At 46.3% G+C, this 15,154-nt stretch overlaps 1 protein-coding gene across 2 annotated transcripts; it reads left to right on the forward strand.

Moving 5' to 3' along the window:
• Positions 1 to 869: 869 nt before the first annotated feature.
• On the forward strand, positions 870 to 14,572 carry PHKG1 (phosphorylase kinase catalytic subunit gamma 1; the record flags this gene model as incomplete). 2 transcript variants are annotated; one of them, XM_084651288.1, is made up of 9 exons in its annotated part: positions 870 to 952; positions 2,991 to 3,166; positions 5,287 to 5,341; positions 9,002 to 9,067; positions 9,576 to 9,739; positions 10,320 to 10,410; positions 12,080 to 12,233; positions 12,710 to 12,835; positions 14,297 to 14,572. In XM_084651288.1, the coding sequence occupies 9 exons, from the start codon at positions 870 to 872 to the stop codon at positions 14,546 to 14,548; spliced, it is 1,167 nt and encodes a 388-aa protein (XP_084507414.1). In that variant the 3' UTR covers positions 14,549 to 14,572. The 2 variants fall into 2 exon arrangements, with proteins under 2 accessions (XP_084507414.1, XP_084507415.1); XM_084651289.1 differs by having other exon boundaries at positions 2,991 to 3,144; positions 5,292 to 5,341.
• Between the last annotated feature and the right edge of the window lie 582 nt (positions 14,573 to 15,154).

A 15,154-nucleotide genomic window follows, 5' to 3' on the forward strand; every position in this document is an offset into this window, starting at 1 on the left:
GGAAGCAGATTTACAGGGTCCCTTGCTCACATCAGGCTCATAGTGTCCCCCAACCAGAGTGGGAGGAAAGGCTGGCTACTGCCTCAGGCAGGGCTTCCCTTGCTACTGGAGCTTGCTGGCAACATTCCTACACCTGGGCAAGCTTCCCCCTGTCCTCTGTGGCCAGTTTCACCTTCTTAAGCTCCCCTTCTCCAGGTGGTGCATGTTCTGAGGGTGGGCCTAACTGGTGCTGCTTGAGTGCAGGACTGATAGTTTCTACCAGCAGGATGGGGGGCCCAAACTTGTGAGACACTTTGGTTCATTGAAGTCAGTGGCATGTTTCCATAACTTCAATGGGATTTGAATCCTGCACAGAATAGAACATTCCCCATCAGTGAAATGCTCCCTTTCATTTCGTCCCTTTCTATTGCCCACCCTGCCTTTAGAAGGAAGCAGATACAAGGCCAACTCCCATGAGCACTGCAGCATGCCACCTCATCATCACTGGTGTGCACACATATGGCGAATGAACGCACCTGGTCCTGGGACAGTGATGAATACAATTTTGTTTGCATTCTGGACCAGACCCTCAGAGGCATGCAGGCTCCTAACTCCCATTTATTTCAGTGGCAGTTAGGAATCTCAGTGCCTTTGAAGGTCTGGGCCTCTGTTTCTAGTTCTAAGATCTATCAGACATCAGGACTCGGAATAAAAGAGACAATTGGAAAGCCAATAATACAGAGGTGCAGGTCCATTTTTAGTCATTAAGACTAAAGGCCTGGTTAGAGGAAACAAAGACAGCCATGGTACTATTTAGTTGCTTTTTTCTTGTTTTAGCTACTTGTTACCTTGAAGCAAGGCTTTATAGTGGGCGCAGTGAGGATCCAAACATGACCAAGGAGGAGCAGCTACCAGACTGGCATTCGGCCAAGGAATTTTATCAGAATTATGACCCGAAGGAAATTCTGGGCAGGTAAAGTCAAAAGACAAAATCAGAAAGGCCAAGGCACAGAATGAGTTACTGCCTTTTATGTTCCTTACTAGGTGTAAGAAATGTTTTTTTAAGTACATTTGGCGAAAGATGAAGGAAAGTGGAGGTCTTCTATTTAATGGGGAAGGGGAGCGAATAACTGATGACATCAAGAAGGCTGAGGTTTAATGCCTATTTTGCTTCAATGTTCACTAAAAAGGTTAATGGCGATCAGATACTCAACACAATTAATATTAACAACCACAGGGAAGGAATACAAGCCAAAGTAGGGAAACACCAGGTTAAAGAATATTTAGACAAGTTAGATCTATTCAAGTTGGCAGGTCCTGATGAAATTCATCTTAGGGTACCTAAGGAACTAGTTGAGGCAACCTTGGAACTATTAGCTGTTGTCTTTGAGAACTCCTGGAGGATGGGTGAGGTCCCAGAGTACTGGAGAAAGGTAAACGTTGTTGCCCATTTGAAAGATAGGTACCAAGAGAATCTGGGTAATTATATACTAGTCAGCCTAGCTTTGACACCTGGAAAGAATCCATTTGTAAGCATCTAAACTCTAAAAGATAATAGGGTTATAAGGACAAATCCATGCTAGCTGTTCAAGAACAAATCATGCCAAAACAACTTTCTTTGATAGGGTAACTGGTCTAGTGGATAGGAAAGGAGCAGTAACTATGATATATCTTGATTTCAGTAATGCTTTTTACACAGTCCCCCATGACATTTTCATAAACTAGGGAAGTGTGGTCTAGATGAATTTACTATAAGGTGTGCGCACAACTGATTGAAAGACCGTACTCAAAGAATAGTTATCAATAGTTTGCCATCCAACTGGGAGGGCATACGTAGTGAGATCCCGCAGGGGTCAGTCCTGGATGAGATGCTAGTCAATATTTTCATTAATGACTTGGATAATAGAGTGGAAAGTAGGCTTATAAAGTTTGCAAATGACACCAAGTTGGGAGGGGTTGCAAACACTCTGGAAGACAGGATTCAAAAGGACCTCAACAAATTGGAGACGTAGTCTGCATTCAACATGATGAAATTCAATAATGACAAGTACAAAATACTTCACTTAGGAAGGAAAAAAAAATCAAATTCACAACCACAAAAATGGGGAATCACTGGCTAGGTGGTAATACTGCTGACAAGGATCTGGGGGTTACAGTGGATCACATCTAGAATACGAGTCAACAATACGATGCAGTTGTGAAAAAGGGTTATATTCCAGGGGGGTATTAGCAGAAGTCTTGTATGTAATGCCCAGGAAGTCATTGTCCTACTCAGTACTGGTGAGGCCTCACTTGGAGTACTATGTCCAATTCTGGGCGCCACACTTTAGGAAAGATGTGGACAAATTGGAGAGAGTCCAGAGGAGAGCAACAAAAATGGTAAAAGGTTTAGAAAAACCTGATCTATGAGGAAAGGTTAAAAAAAATCCCAGACATGTTTAGTCTCGAGAAAAGAGGGCCACTAATAGTCTTCAGATAAGTTAAGGAGTATCAAACGGAGGATGGTGATCAATTGTGCTCCATATCCACTGAAGGCAGGAGAAGTAGTAATGGGCTTAATCTGCAGCAAGGGAGATTTAGGGTAGATAGTAGGAAAAACTTTCTAACTCCAAGGGTAGTTAAACTCTGGACTAGGCTTCCAAGGGAGATCGTTGAATCAGCATCAGTGGAGGTTTTTAAGAGCAGGTTGGACAAACACCTGTCAGAGACAGTCTAGGTTTACTTGGTCCTGCCTCAGCACCGGGAGCTGGGCTGGATGACTTCTTAAGGTCCCTCCCAGCCCTGTATTTCTAGGATTCTATTTGCAGACTATAGCTGCAGATACTAGATAGGGTCCACAGCAGCAGCTTGGGGAGTCAAACTAACATGTGGGAGCCTCACTGTATTTTCCATTGACCCAAACTCCCTTACCCCATCCTGTTAGCCCTATGCTAGTGCATGAGCACCAGGAAGTGAAACTGGCTAGAAATTTTCCTCCTATTCCAATCTTTTCTTTGTCTTGGTCCTGGCAGAGGGGTAAGCAGCGTGGTTCGTCGGTGCATTCACAAACCCACCAGCCAAGAGTACGCAGTTAAGATTATAGACATCACAGCTGGCAATTTGTCCCCAGAGGAGGTCCAGGAGCTGAGGAAAGCCACTATCAAGGAGATAGACATCCTTCGGCAGGTCTCAGGACATCCCAATATCAGTAAGTCAAAGTATTAGTATGACTGGGCACCTGGGTAACAAAAACGGACCACAAAAAGAAAAGGAGGACTTGTGGCACCTTAGAGACTAACAAATTTATTTGAGCATAAGCTTTCGTGAGCTACAGCTCACTTCATTGGATGCATTCAGTGGAAAATACAGTGGGGAGATTGTTTCATATTCTCTGTGTGTATATAAATCTCCCCACTGTATTTTCCACTGAATGCATCCGATGAAGTGAGCTGTAGCTCACGAAAGCTTATGCTCAAATAAATTTGTTAGTCTCTAAGGTGCCACAAATCATCCTTTTCTTTTTGCGGATACAGACTAACATGGCTGCTACTCTAAAAATTGATCAGTGGCTTTTTCCACCCCATTTTCTGTTCTAGATATTCACAAGAGTTTTCAGATTTTGATTAATCCCTTTGGCTCCTTGAGCCGAAATCCCGTCAGGGAAAGGATGCATCTTCTGTGGATGCCCACCTGATGGTGCCCGACAGTGATATCTTGCTGGGAATTGGCTCAAATCCTAGATGAGCAGGGCCCTCGTGAGCCCTTCTGCCACTCACTGCTTCCCCCAGACCCATAATGATCCCAGTCAGCATTGTTGCTGGACAGAGCACAGCACCTGCTGGAAGCAAGATCCCAACACTCCATGGAACCTCCAGCCGGGGAAGACAGATTAGGTGAGGTGTTAGGCCAAAGCTCACGGACGTCAGGGCTCTTAGTGGGGAAATCACTTTGTTGACAGACGCAGTCTGTGACCCATGAAGATCTCTGCTTCAGGCAAAGAGTATGGCTTGGTCTACACTACGCTACAAGCTTATGTTGGTGTAACTATGTCGCTCAGGGGTGTGGAAAATCCACACTGCCGAGTGACAGTTAGATTGAGCTAGCCGCCAGTGTAGACAGCACTATGTCGACGGGAGGGCTGCGCCTGTCGACGTAGCCATCACCTCTTCAGGAGGCGGAGTACCTATGCTGATGGGAGACCCTCTCCCCGTTGCTGTAGGTAGCGTCTTCACTAAGCGCTACAGCACACAGCTGCAGGGGCGCAGCGCTCTACAAGCCTGGTGGGTGGCTAAAACCTGCAAATTGACACAGGGCAAGCACCTCACTTCAGAGCCTGCTGTGTTCACATTTGATTCCTCAGGACCTTGGCTTTGGTTTGCAGGCTCCGGTACCATATGAGGAGCCTGAAATTCCACCCTGACACCTCTGGTGTTGTGTGTTTCACTTGTTAATGACTCAGCTCTTCTGAAAAGTACAGGCTGTGACCTCCAGGACATGGTTTCCAGTTCTGCCTGATGAACGTATTCTAGGAAATGGAAGGGTTGCGTTGCAGATTCCTGGGATTGGTTAGTTTCTCTTCAGATGATTCCAGGAAGTCCCTTTCAGTGCAGTGCCATTAGAGAATCTGACCAGAGAAAAGCTACAGGAAGGAACAAGGGGTTTAGCTAGAATCCATTTCCCTGAGGGCAGGGATGTAGTCCCACTGCCAGAAGTTTTAGATAGTAAAGCTGGCACTGGTGTCAACAAGACAACACTCCTGGTCTCATTTTTCACTCTTCTTGGGGAAGGGGGAGGAAGAGCCATTGAGGAATTCTGTGGTCTGTAGGGAGGCAGAAGGTAATTTCCCCAGGAGGTATTTGGTTACTGTGATGATGTACCCTTTGGTGCAAGGGGGTGAGCACAGCTAGCCAGGACTAGGCTTGCATCTCATCTGAAAGGGGAGGCCACTAGTAGCCCAGTGGTCCCTAACCATGCTGGGACATTGCTGTCTCTGATTCACCCACGCTGCTTTCTGCAGCACTGGGTTTTCCTTGGTGGTCTCCCAGCCAAAGACAAACCAAGCTCAGCTCAGGATCCAATCCAGCAATGTGCCGGGTGACTTCTGCAATGTGTCATGCACTCTCAGCTCCCACTGAGCTCAGTGAAAGCCTAGGGCACCCAGCCACCTTCATGGATTGGGGAGCTCGGAGAGGAGCTCACATTTTCCATCCTTAGGGAGTCAGTGGATTAGAGTCTCTTTGGGGCAGGGAACGTGTCTGATTGCACATACATAGAGCCCAGTGTAAGTTACAGCACCGTAGTGATAGTTGATATCCTGTTTTATTGCAGTTCAGCTGAAGGATAGTTATGAATCCCACACCTTTTTCTTCTTGGTGTTTGACCTGTAAGTACCATCTTTTTTTTTGTCCTCCTGTCTGTCTGATTGATCAGTGGGGGCATGTTCTGTTCAGTTACACCCATTCAATCCTTAAGGACATCAATGGGGTTTACCGTAATGTATCCAACAGCAATATCTGGCCCTGCGGATTTATAGATTATTCTTATTAGTGGTTGCCGTACCAAACTGAAGTTGAGACTATAAAGGAGTGTGCCCCCTCCTTGCAACAGATCATCCTAAGCCTGATAACATGCAGGGCTGGCTTTAAACACATGCAAGACAAGTAACAGGCTGGCACTCTAAGCTATTCCTGGCCTGACCCCTCTCCTGGCAGTGAGTCCAGGGGAGATTTCCTTGGTGGTCTCCCAGCCAATCTAACCGAGCTCTGCTCTGTTTAGGACCCAATACAGCCAGGTGTTGGATGGGTCCTGCAGAACACTGAGCACCTCCTGCTCCTAGTGACCTCTGAGGGAGCAGAAGGCAGCCAGCCACCTCAGCACCCAATTCGCTGTCAGGCAGAGTTGGGCGTTTGGCTGGCAGTTACTTCTCCCCCCATTACCTCTAAACCCCAGCACCATGGAAGGCTCTGGCTGGGCAATGGAGATGATCTTCCATAACATAAGCTAGGTGATGTGTGCTTTTCTGTATGAACCAAGCAACCAGTGCAGAAAAGCTCCCAAGCATCTGATCTGGTCTGACTCAAACACCCTCAAGCTCTGGCTGACCAAGCTGGGATTCTGGTTTGGATCCAGCTTGATAAAAAGAGTTACGCAATCGACATAGATCCCCGCAGGTTTCTCAGGAGCTCAACCCCATGCACATACAGCTGGCTTCAGCTGGCAGAGGAAAAGTAGTTCTATTGAGTAGCTGTGCCAAGCAGTGTGAGGTTAGGAATGCGGCACAAGGTGAGAGAGGAGTTGAAGGCGGGGTTTTTTGTTTGTTTTTTTAAATGTAGCTGTTCCTACCATCTCGGCCTCAGGCAAATCAATCACCAGAGCGGCTACTGGGACCAATTGAGAAGAGGTGAAATGCTTAAAGTCAATGACTGAGAGAAACAACAATAACTTTGCTCTTCCCTAGTATCTTCTATCTGAGGCTCTCAAAGAGCTTTACAAGCCGAATGCACTAATCTCACTGCCCCTGTGAGACTGGGAAATATTGTCACCCGCACTTTACAGCTGGGGAAATAGAGAGGGTAAGAGACTTGCCCAGAGTCCTGTCCCAAGCCTGTAGCCGAGGTGGAAACAAGTGCAATGCGTCCTGTTTCCCCTGATGTACCCTTGGAGCCCTGCTGCCTGACAATAGTAGGATCACAGCGGATAGCTCCATTCTGGTGGAATTACGAAAAACACTTCCCTTGAGTTTGCCTCCCAGCCATGTTAAAGGTCACAACAGTCTGGTTGAGAGGAGGGAACATCCCTTTTATAGAGGCACCCTCTAGTACTCCTTCAGCATGGCAGGTGATAAACAGGAAATCCGTGGATCTAACTGAAGGGAGAAAGGTAGCCAGGAAGGCCATGACGAGACCTCACGTGGCCCTCAGAGTGAAGGTGGCTTTGCTGGTTATGATGCTGGTTCAGCTGGTGTCCCCATTCCCACTTTACTGTTCTTCATCCCCTTCTATCAGGAACTTTCCTGTGTACACCCACCGAGCCGGCTGGCTAAATGAGAAGTGAGCGTCAGTCTCCCGTCAGCAGACACCAAGCAGGTGGCCTCTGTTCCAGTAACCGTTGCAAAAGGGCGTTTGTGAATGGAATTTCACACGGGCCCAAAAAACCACCAGGCACCCAGCAGCACTTTGCAATGTATCCGACTCTGCCAGGACTCAGCGCTGTATGCCCAAGAACATTCTCTTCGCTGCTAAGGCCGCAGCCTCCCCTGTCAATACAGGGCTGGCTGCAGCTGTCAGCACAGGCAGCCCTCCCCTTTGTGGGAGCGAGCGGGGTTGCTCAGGTTTCCCTGTAACCTTTGGCAAGGTCTGTCATAGATCCTGGAGTCTATTTATACATTTGGCCCCATCTGCATCCCCAGAACTATCTGTGTCTTGTGTAATGCTTCAGCTTCGATCAGTCAGGGCTTGTGGTTTCAGCCAGCTCTTTAGAAGGTAACCAAGTGGAGTGGGAAAGGTATGAGCTCTGTGGCTTAGACTTGATTTAACTCAGGGTGTGATGTTGCACCAATTCGGTTAAACCACTGCAACTTTGTGCGGGAACAAGCCCGGAGAGATGCTTTTCTGTCACTGCTCTGAGGTGGCTGCATTAACCCATCTTCTTACGCCTCGTAGCCACCCTTAGCAGAAGAGTCCCTGGATCTGAATGCATCCAGTGGGGCAGTCTAAGCAAAAACATCCGTCTCCTGTGGGAAAGCTCCAAAAGCTAACCGATTGCAAGAAGTCACTGCATGTATCAGGCATCCTTTCTGGGCCACCTCTCATCAGCCCAGGGCTCAATTACTGATTGAGTAATTACAACCCCCCACCCCCCATCAGCTTCCTACTGGGGAAACTAATTACTCTTAGAGTGATCAGAGGGCAGGCTCACCTGTTTGCACCCTGCACTCTGTCACAGAGGGGCTGAGAATTTAGGTGAAAAATCCCACAGAAAAACCAATAAATAAATAGTTTTGAGTGGTCAGAAAAACTACTATTTGTTGTGTAAAAGACTAGGGGAGTATTCCTTTAAATAGTTTGCAAGCCCTCTAGTGGTGCTCATGGTGTTCTACGTTTTAGAAGCTGCCAGAACCTAACCAGAGCAACCAGAATACGTATGTAATGACACCTTGAATGTTGTGTATTTTCAGTAAATATGGTTATTTGGACCCTACTGTGGTTCCTTCATATTATGTTTGTGGTGTAAAGGGCAAGAGAAAGAACATTATTTAGAACTGTCAGCTTCTTATCCACCACATCTATGGCCTGGGGGTGTTTGGAGTCATCTCTGTGCTCTTTAGTGACCAAGATAAAGGGCTTCCTCCTGTTAAACCAAAAACAATTCCAGGAGAGGGATCTGGGTTCTTTCCTAGTTCTGCATCAGTGGAATTGTTAACTAAGTTCATTTGCAAAATCTTTATTACTGGTCATGATGTAAGAACCAGAGAGAACCCAGCTTGACTCTCAGATCGAGCTTACGGGGCTGATTGATTCGGGGAGGGGGGGAGAAATCTACTCCCTTTTACTTGTGAATTGAGTACAATTCAGTGTTACCAACTCTCATGATTTTATCATGACTCTTATAAACTTTGTTGTTTTTCTTAAAGCTTCAACTCCCGGAGTCAAGTGATTATGTGAGACTCCCAGCTTTTTTTTTTTTTTTTTAAAGTATGGTTCCTCATAGTTAGAGGAAAGCTTGAAAATGTGACCTCACAGAGTACAAAGTTCAGAAGGCAAAATGAAAAGAACCCCATATTTATTGTTTTACAAATCTCATGATTTTAAAGCCAAATCTCTTGATTGTTTGAGCCCTGACTCTTGACTTTTGCAGGCTTGTAGTTGGAGATACTGAGATTTGCTTGATGTCACAGAGAGAAACTGGGAACCCCATAGACCTTTTCCAGGGTTGTCACTGCATTTTACATGCAATGGTTGATTCCAAAGATTTTATTTCCATTTTACATTGTGGCTGTGACTCAAGTCCAGCATCTTTAAATGCCTTGTCTTCCTAAACACAGAATGAAGAGAGGAGAGCTTTTCGACTACCTCACAGAGAAAGTCACCTTAAGTGAGAAGGAAACCAGGTATGGTGAGACAGACTTGAACAGCACAGTGGTTCAGCCAGCACTTCTGCCTGGACAAACAGTGGCACTTTGGACCCGCTAGTCCCAAGCTCCCCCAAAAGGTCTCCAGGTCTGAAATGGGGTTCCTCACAGCCCAGGTTTCACACCTTTCAGTTCCTGAAGTTGCCCAAAACTGCTGCTCTCAGCTGGCAACTTGTCAGGAGTGCAAGGGGTTGCACTTACAGGCACCTTTTGGTCCACACCCAGCTTCAATGGAACGTAAGGACAACCAGTGTCTGTTCCTAGGGCCAGCTGGCAAAGCTCACTCTCGGGCTACTGAATTGGACACTAGGGTTCAGCGCTACAGTGCTCATCTCATTGCCTAAAAGCAGGATGGGCTCAGTGTCTCTCCATCATTTTCAGGCTGTCTGTGGGGAGAGAAGGAGAAGAGGGTATGGGTTCTCTTTTTGGATGGGTTGCTTGGCAGAAGGAGGACTTATCTCCCCCATCCCATTATCTTCCCCTCTAGGAAGATCATGCGTGCACTGCTGCAAGTGATCCAATACCTCCATTCTATGAACATCGTCCACAGGGACCTGAAGCCGGAGAACATTCTCCTGGATGACAACATGAACATCAAGCTGATGGACTTTGGCTTCTCCTGCCAGTTGAATAGGGATGAGATGCTCAAAGGTGGGAAGATTATTTGATCACAGCAGTCAGAGGAGGAGAAGACTTTCTAGATTGTCTATGCTATCCCCTTGGCAGGGCAGGCTTGCTCCTTCAGCCTATACACCGGTACTTTGTCAAGCCTTGCTTTAAACATCTTAACCGATGGGACTTCCACCACTTCCCTTGGGAGGCCATTACACTGGCTTCTCCTCTGGAAGTTCATCCTAAATTTTTTCTCTTGATTTCTACTAGTTGCTCCTAGTTACACACACCTGTGCCATCCTATACTAGCTTTCCCAGTCACAATCTTACTTGCAGATACTAGTTATTTTATAACTCATTGGGATGAGATTATTCAAAGGCACAAATGGCTGTTTGGCTTGGTCACTCTTCTCCTTGCCCACATTACAGGTTATAACTCGATATTGGACTACCCTCATTAGATACCAGTGAAGCATAGTTAAGGACTATATAACACACACTGGAAACATTCTGTCCAGCAGCATCCGCTCAATGAATAGCTATTTACTGGTTACAGGGTGGTACAAACCTCTGCAAATTCACTGATGTTAAAGTGAAAAGTTCCATCCCTTTCTTGCAGAAATCTGTGGCACTCCTGGCTATCTAGCGCCTGAAATATTAGAGTGCTCCATGGATAAGGACCATCCAGGGTATGGAAAGGAAGTTGACATGTAAGTAGAACATTCATAAGTAGTGACAAACTTTCCTAGTAACTGGAGTGAACATCTCCTCCCTTCGCGCTGGGGTTTACTTCTGAAATGCACATGCTTTTGGATGCTGGGAAAAGCAAGAGGATCTCATACAAACTAGTCTCCAAGGATAAGAGACCGGAATACCAGCCACAACTGGCTGGGGTCAGTGAAGAGCTTGTCATTTGCTCAGCGCACTGTATATGGGCTAGTGGTCCACACATACAACTGAGAGCCAGGAAGATCAGACTTCTAATCCCAGCTCTAACAAATTCTCTGCCACAGTTTCCTCGTCTTTGCCTATTATGTGAACACACAGTGCTAGAGAAGTAGTATTATTTACCATCAACTGTCTAAAACATGGGAATAACAACCCTGCTTACTTGCCTCACAGGTGTTGTGAGGCTTTGTTAACGGGGGTTTTGAAGGGGAATAACACATAGGGCCAGATCCATAAAGGTACTGGGGCACCTAACTGCCACTTAATTCAATCTGGGCCTTAGTGCTATGTAGGTGAAAAGCAGTAAGTGCCATTAATAATAGTGAGCTGTGCACGATTGGGTGCCCAAAATGGCTCTTTGCTTTTTCACACTAACAAGCCCTGAAAGTGGGTTTTATACACCCCCTGAGAGAGCAGTCAGACAGGAAAACAATGCTCTTCTAGGGCCTGATCCTTGTCCCAGTGAAGCAAATGGGAGCTTTGCCATTGACTTTAATGGGCGCAAGGCCAGGCCTGTGCAGATTAGTAACTGTAAACAGACACGTAATGGCTAGACAGCTGAGCTGCTTTGTCAGCTCTCTTCTTGCGTTAGTCACCTGAATTAAACCGGGCACCTGACAAGCCTCATGGGTGTAAAGGCTATTTGCTGTGCAAGGTTCTCCCATTCCTGGCTAGCCGGCCGTGACAGAGTGACTCCAGCACACTCACCCCTGACAGCACAGGCTTGTCAGGTGCAGACTCCCGAATTACACTGCAGTACAGTCCAGACAGCTGACTCCTATCCTGCCAGGATGGGGCTGGGGGGGCATACAGGACCCAGTGGCTTCACCAGTGATAGGCCTGAAAGGCAAAATAGCCCTCTCTCTCATGGCCCACCAAAGCTTCCCCACAGTCTAAAGCAGTGAAATCAAAACAGGTCCAGAATAAAAGTCTAACTCACAGCTTCCCTGAGCTAGCGCAATGTCTCTGGCGAGTGAGGAGGGCCACTCCACTCTTCCACCTCAGCATCTACTCCGACTTCCTGGTCTTTCCCACACAGGAGAAGTCATAGGTTATTTCTCCTTCTGCACACAGCCCCTCACACACCCATGCTTGCTCCTTAGCTAATGAGCCCCACCTGAGGAAACTCTGCTCTCCTCATTACCAGCGGAGGCAGTTTTTCCACAGTTGTGGCCTGTTCTGCCAACCCTCCCCTTTCCCAGCTTGACGGAGTGTGAGGTTCAAACACCCCAGGATAGGCCCGAACCCTGCTCTGGCCTCCAGTTTTATAACTGGGCCCTATTTGTCTAATAAACCGAGCACCCCAGAGACATTTGACACCCAGCTCTGGATCAGGATTTTGCAGTTTATGCCTGTCTTGGCTTCCTTGTTGTGAGCGATACTAATGAATGTGCCCAGAGGACTGATACTGGTCGGCTCTGCCTTTGGCAGGTGGAGTAGTGGTGTGATCATGTACACCCTGCTGGCTGGCTCCCCGCCCTTCTGGCACCGGAAGCAGATGCTCATGCTGCGGATGATCATGAGCGGGAATTACCAGTTCAGCTCTCCGGAATGGGATGATCAGTCAGACACAGTCAAAGATCTGGTGAGCGCTTACTTGCCATGGAAGGAATGGGAGAAAAAAGGGAATGTCTCTCTGGCTTTACTAGTGGGGTAGGGTGGCCTGGTGGATGCAGCAGTAGCATGGGTATCCTAAGACCTGGATTCTACTCCTGATTCTGTCCTGTGTGATCTTGGGCAAGTTACTTAGTCTCTGTGCCTCACACCCTTTATCAGTCTTGTGTGTATGGACTGTAAGCTCTTTGGGGTAGGGACTGTGTTTACACAGTGCTTAAAGAAATGACACCCCAACCTTGGGTAGGGCCTCTAGGCTATACTGTCATACAAATAATAAATAACACTCCAAGTATTTCTAGACACTGCTCTTCTTATGCAATCTCGAGGCCTGAGGAACCAAAGACAGACAAGAATCCAGTAGCGGGGACACTTGACGGAATGCGCCTGGGATGGGGTAACAATAAGGAGAGAGGGGTACGTCCGTCTGACTGTGCCTTCCTGCAGATTTCCCGGCTCCTGGTGGTGAATCCTAAGACGCGCTACACAGTCAATGATGCGCTGGCCCACCCGTTCTTCCAGCAATATGTCGTGGAGGAAGTGCGGTACTTCAGCCCTTTAAGGAAATTTAAGGTAACAGAGTTTTTTAGACCCTTCCATCAGGACTGACTGACAGTGACCTTTCAAACACATTAGAAGCGAGATCGCATTCAGCCGGTTTATTATTTATTCATCATGGTCGACTGCCACGGCTCCAACACTGATTCGACTGTTAATGAGGGTGAAGGATCAGGCTGTTAAAGATGGGCCCAAACTGTAACTATGGAGCCAAACTTTGGGACTGAATTTTGTAGCTTGGGTTCATCTCTAATGCACAGGAAAGTAATAGATCCGTTTTGTTTAAGTCCTATCCAGTATATTAGTGCTTTAGAGAGACAATACAGTGCAGGTACTTAATACATTATAGATAACCAGATGGAGGCCAGGCTAAAAGCAGTGCCCACATCATTTATTTTTTGATATATCCTAGTGGGTTTCCACTGAAATTTTTAATGGAAGAAGCGTGTTACAGAGGGATTTGAACAAGGAAAAGGTAGACTGGGGAACAAAATGGTAGATGAAAGTTGGTGTTGATAAATGCAGAGGAATGCATCTTGGAAAACATAATCCCAACTATGACAAAATGATGGGGGTCTAAAGTAGTTGTTACCACTCAAGAAAGAGATCTTGGAGTCACTGTGGATGTTTCTCTGAAATCATCCACTAAATGTGCAGCAGCAGCCAAAAAAGCGAACAGAACGTTCGGAACCACTAGGAAAGGGATAAATAGAAGATAGGAAATATCATGCCATTATATAAATCCATGGCATGCCCACACCTGGAATATTTGTGCAGTTCTGGTCTCCCCATCTCAAAAAAGAAATAGATTAAAGACAGAAAAAATACAGAGAAGGGCAACAAACATGATTAAGGGTAAGAAACAGCTTCCATATGAGGAGAGATTAAAAACACTGGAACTGTTAGGCTTGGAAAAGAGATGACTAAGGGACAATATGAGAGAGTCTATACAATCATGAATGGCATGGGGAAAGTGAATGAGGAAGTATTATTTATCCCTTTACATAACACAAGAACCAGGGGTCACCCAATGCAATTAATTGGCAGCAGGTTTAAAACAAACAAAAAGAAGTACTTTGCACAAGGCACATTCAACATGTAGAACTCATTGCCAGGGGATGTTGTGAAGGCCAGCTTCAAAAAAGAATTAGATAAGTTCATGGAGGATAGGTTTGTCAATGGCTATTAGCCAAGATGATCAGGGATGTGACCCCATGCTCCCGATGCTGGGACTGGACGACTGGATGACAGGGGATGGATCACTTCATAATTGCCATGTTCCGTTCATTCCCTTTGAAGCATCTGGCATTGGCCACTGTCAGAAGACAGGATGATCCTGGGCTAGATGGACCATTGGTCTGACCCACTAAGGCCATTCTTATGTTAATGAATCAGTTTAAAGTGACAGTCTGTTGATTAATTTCAGTTTTCCAAAGCACTTGCCTTTTCACATGAACTGGTTACCTTTCATTTCAGGTCATCTGCCTGACAGTTCTGGCATCAGTCCGCATCTATCATCACTATCGGAATGTCAAGCCAGTTACCAGGGAGGTACTAATGAGAGACCCCTACGCTCTGAAACCCATTCGCAAATTGATCGATGCCTGTGCCTTTAGAATCTATGGACACTGGGTGAAGAAAGGAGAAGCACAGAACAGAGCAGCCCTGTTTGAGAACACTGCAAAGGTGATTTTGCTGAGCTTAGCTGCAGAGGAAGCGTTCTTTTGATTTAGTCCTGAGTAAAACTGCTTCAGCACCGTCTTCGCTTAAGTTTGTAAGCGCTAAGGCAAGCAGATGCTCTGGAAACTAACCGCAGTCTCCTTTATGTTTTCCCAATAAAATCTCAATAGATAATATTAAACCCAGGGTGTGCCAAACCTTGACATTCTTATTTGGCCTTCAAAAGCTGCCAGGTGCACAAACCTCTGCAGAGCCCCATCAAACTTCAATGAGAGTTTTGCCTGTGTAAGGCCTCCACAATTTGGCCTTGCCATACCGATATTCAACTTCCCTCCAAAATGACATTTAAGAGCCTGATTTTTTAGACGTGGCCTCTAAGTTTTGCAGCTGTAATTAACTGTGTGTGTAAATAAATTAACTAAAATAAATAAAATAAAATAAATTAAATAAATAAATAAACTGTGTGTGTAAATTCACCTGCATCAGGCAGGTGAACATCTTAAATGCCAGCACGTGTGCCCCACATTAATTCCACCTGAATGTTGTGGTTTTTTTTGGCCTGGAATGAATTGCAGGCACAAAATTGGTCCCCAAGCTGAGCGCTTTTGAAAAAGAATAGAGTTGGGGGCCTAAGTAAAATCCTAGCTGTGGCAT

This window comes from Lepidochelys olivacea, assembly GCF_965140295.1.
Source record: "Lepidochelys olivacea isolate rLepOli2 genome assembly, chromosome: 17".
Lineage (NCBI taxonomy): Eukaryota > Metazoa > Chordata > Testudines > Cheloniidae > Lepidochelys > Lepidochelys olivacea.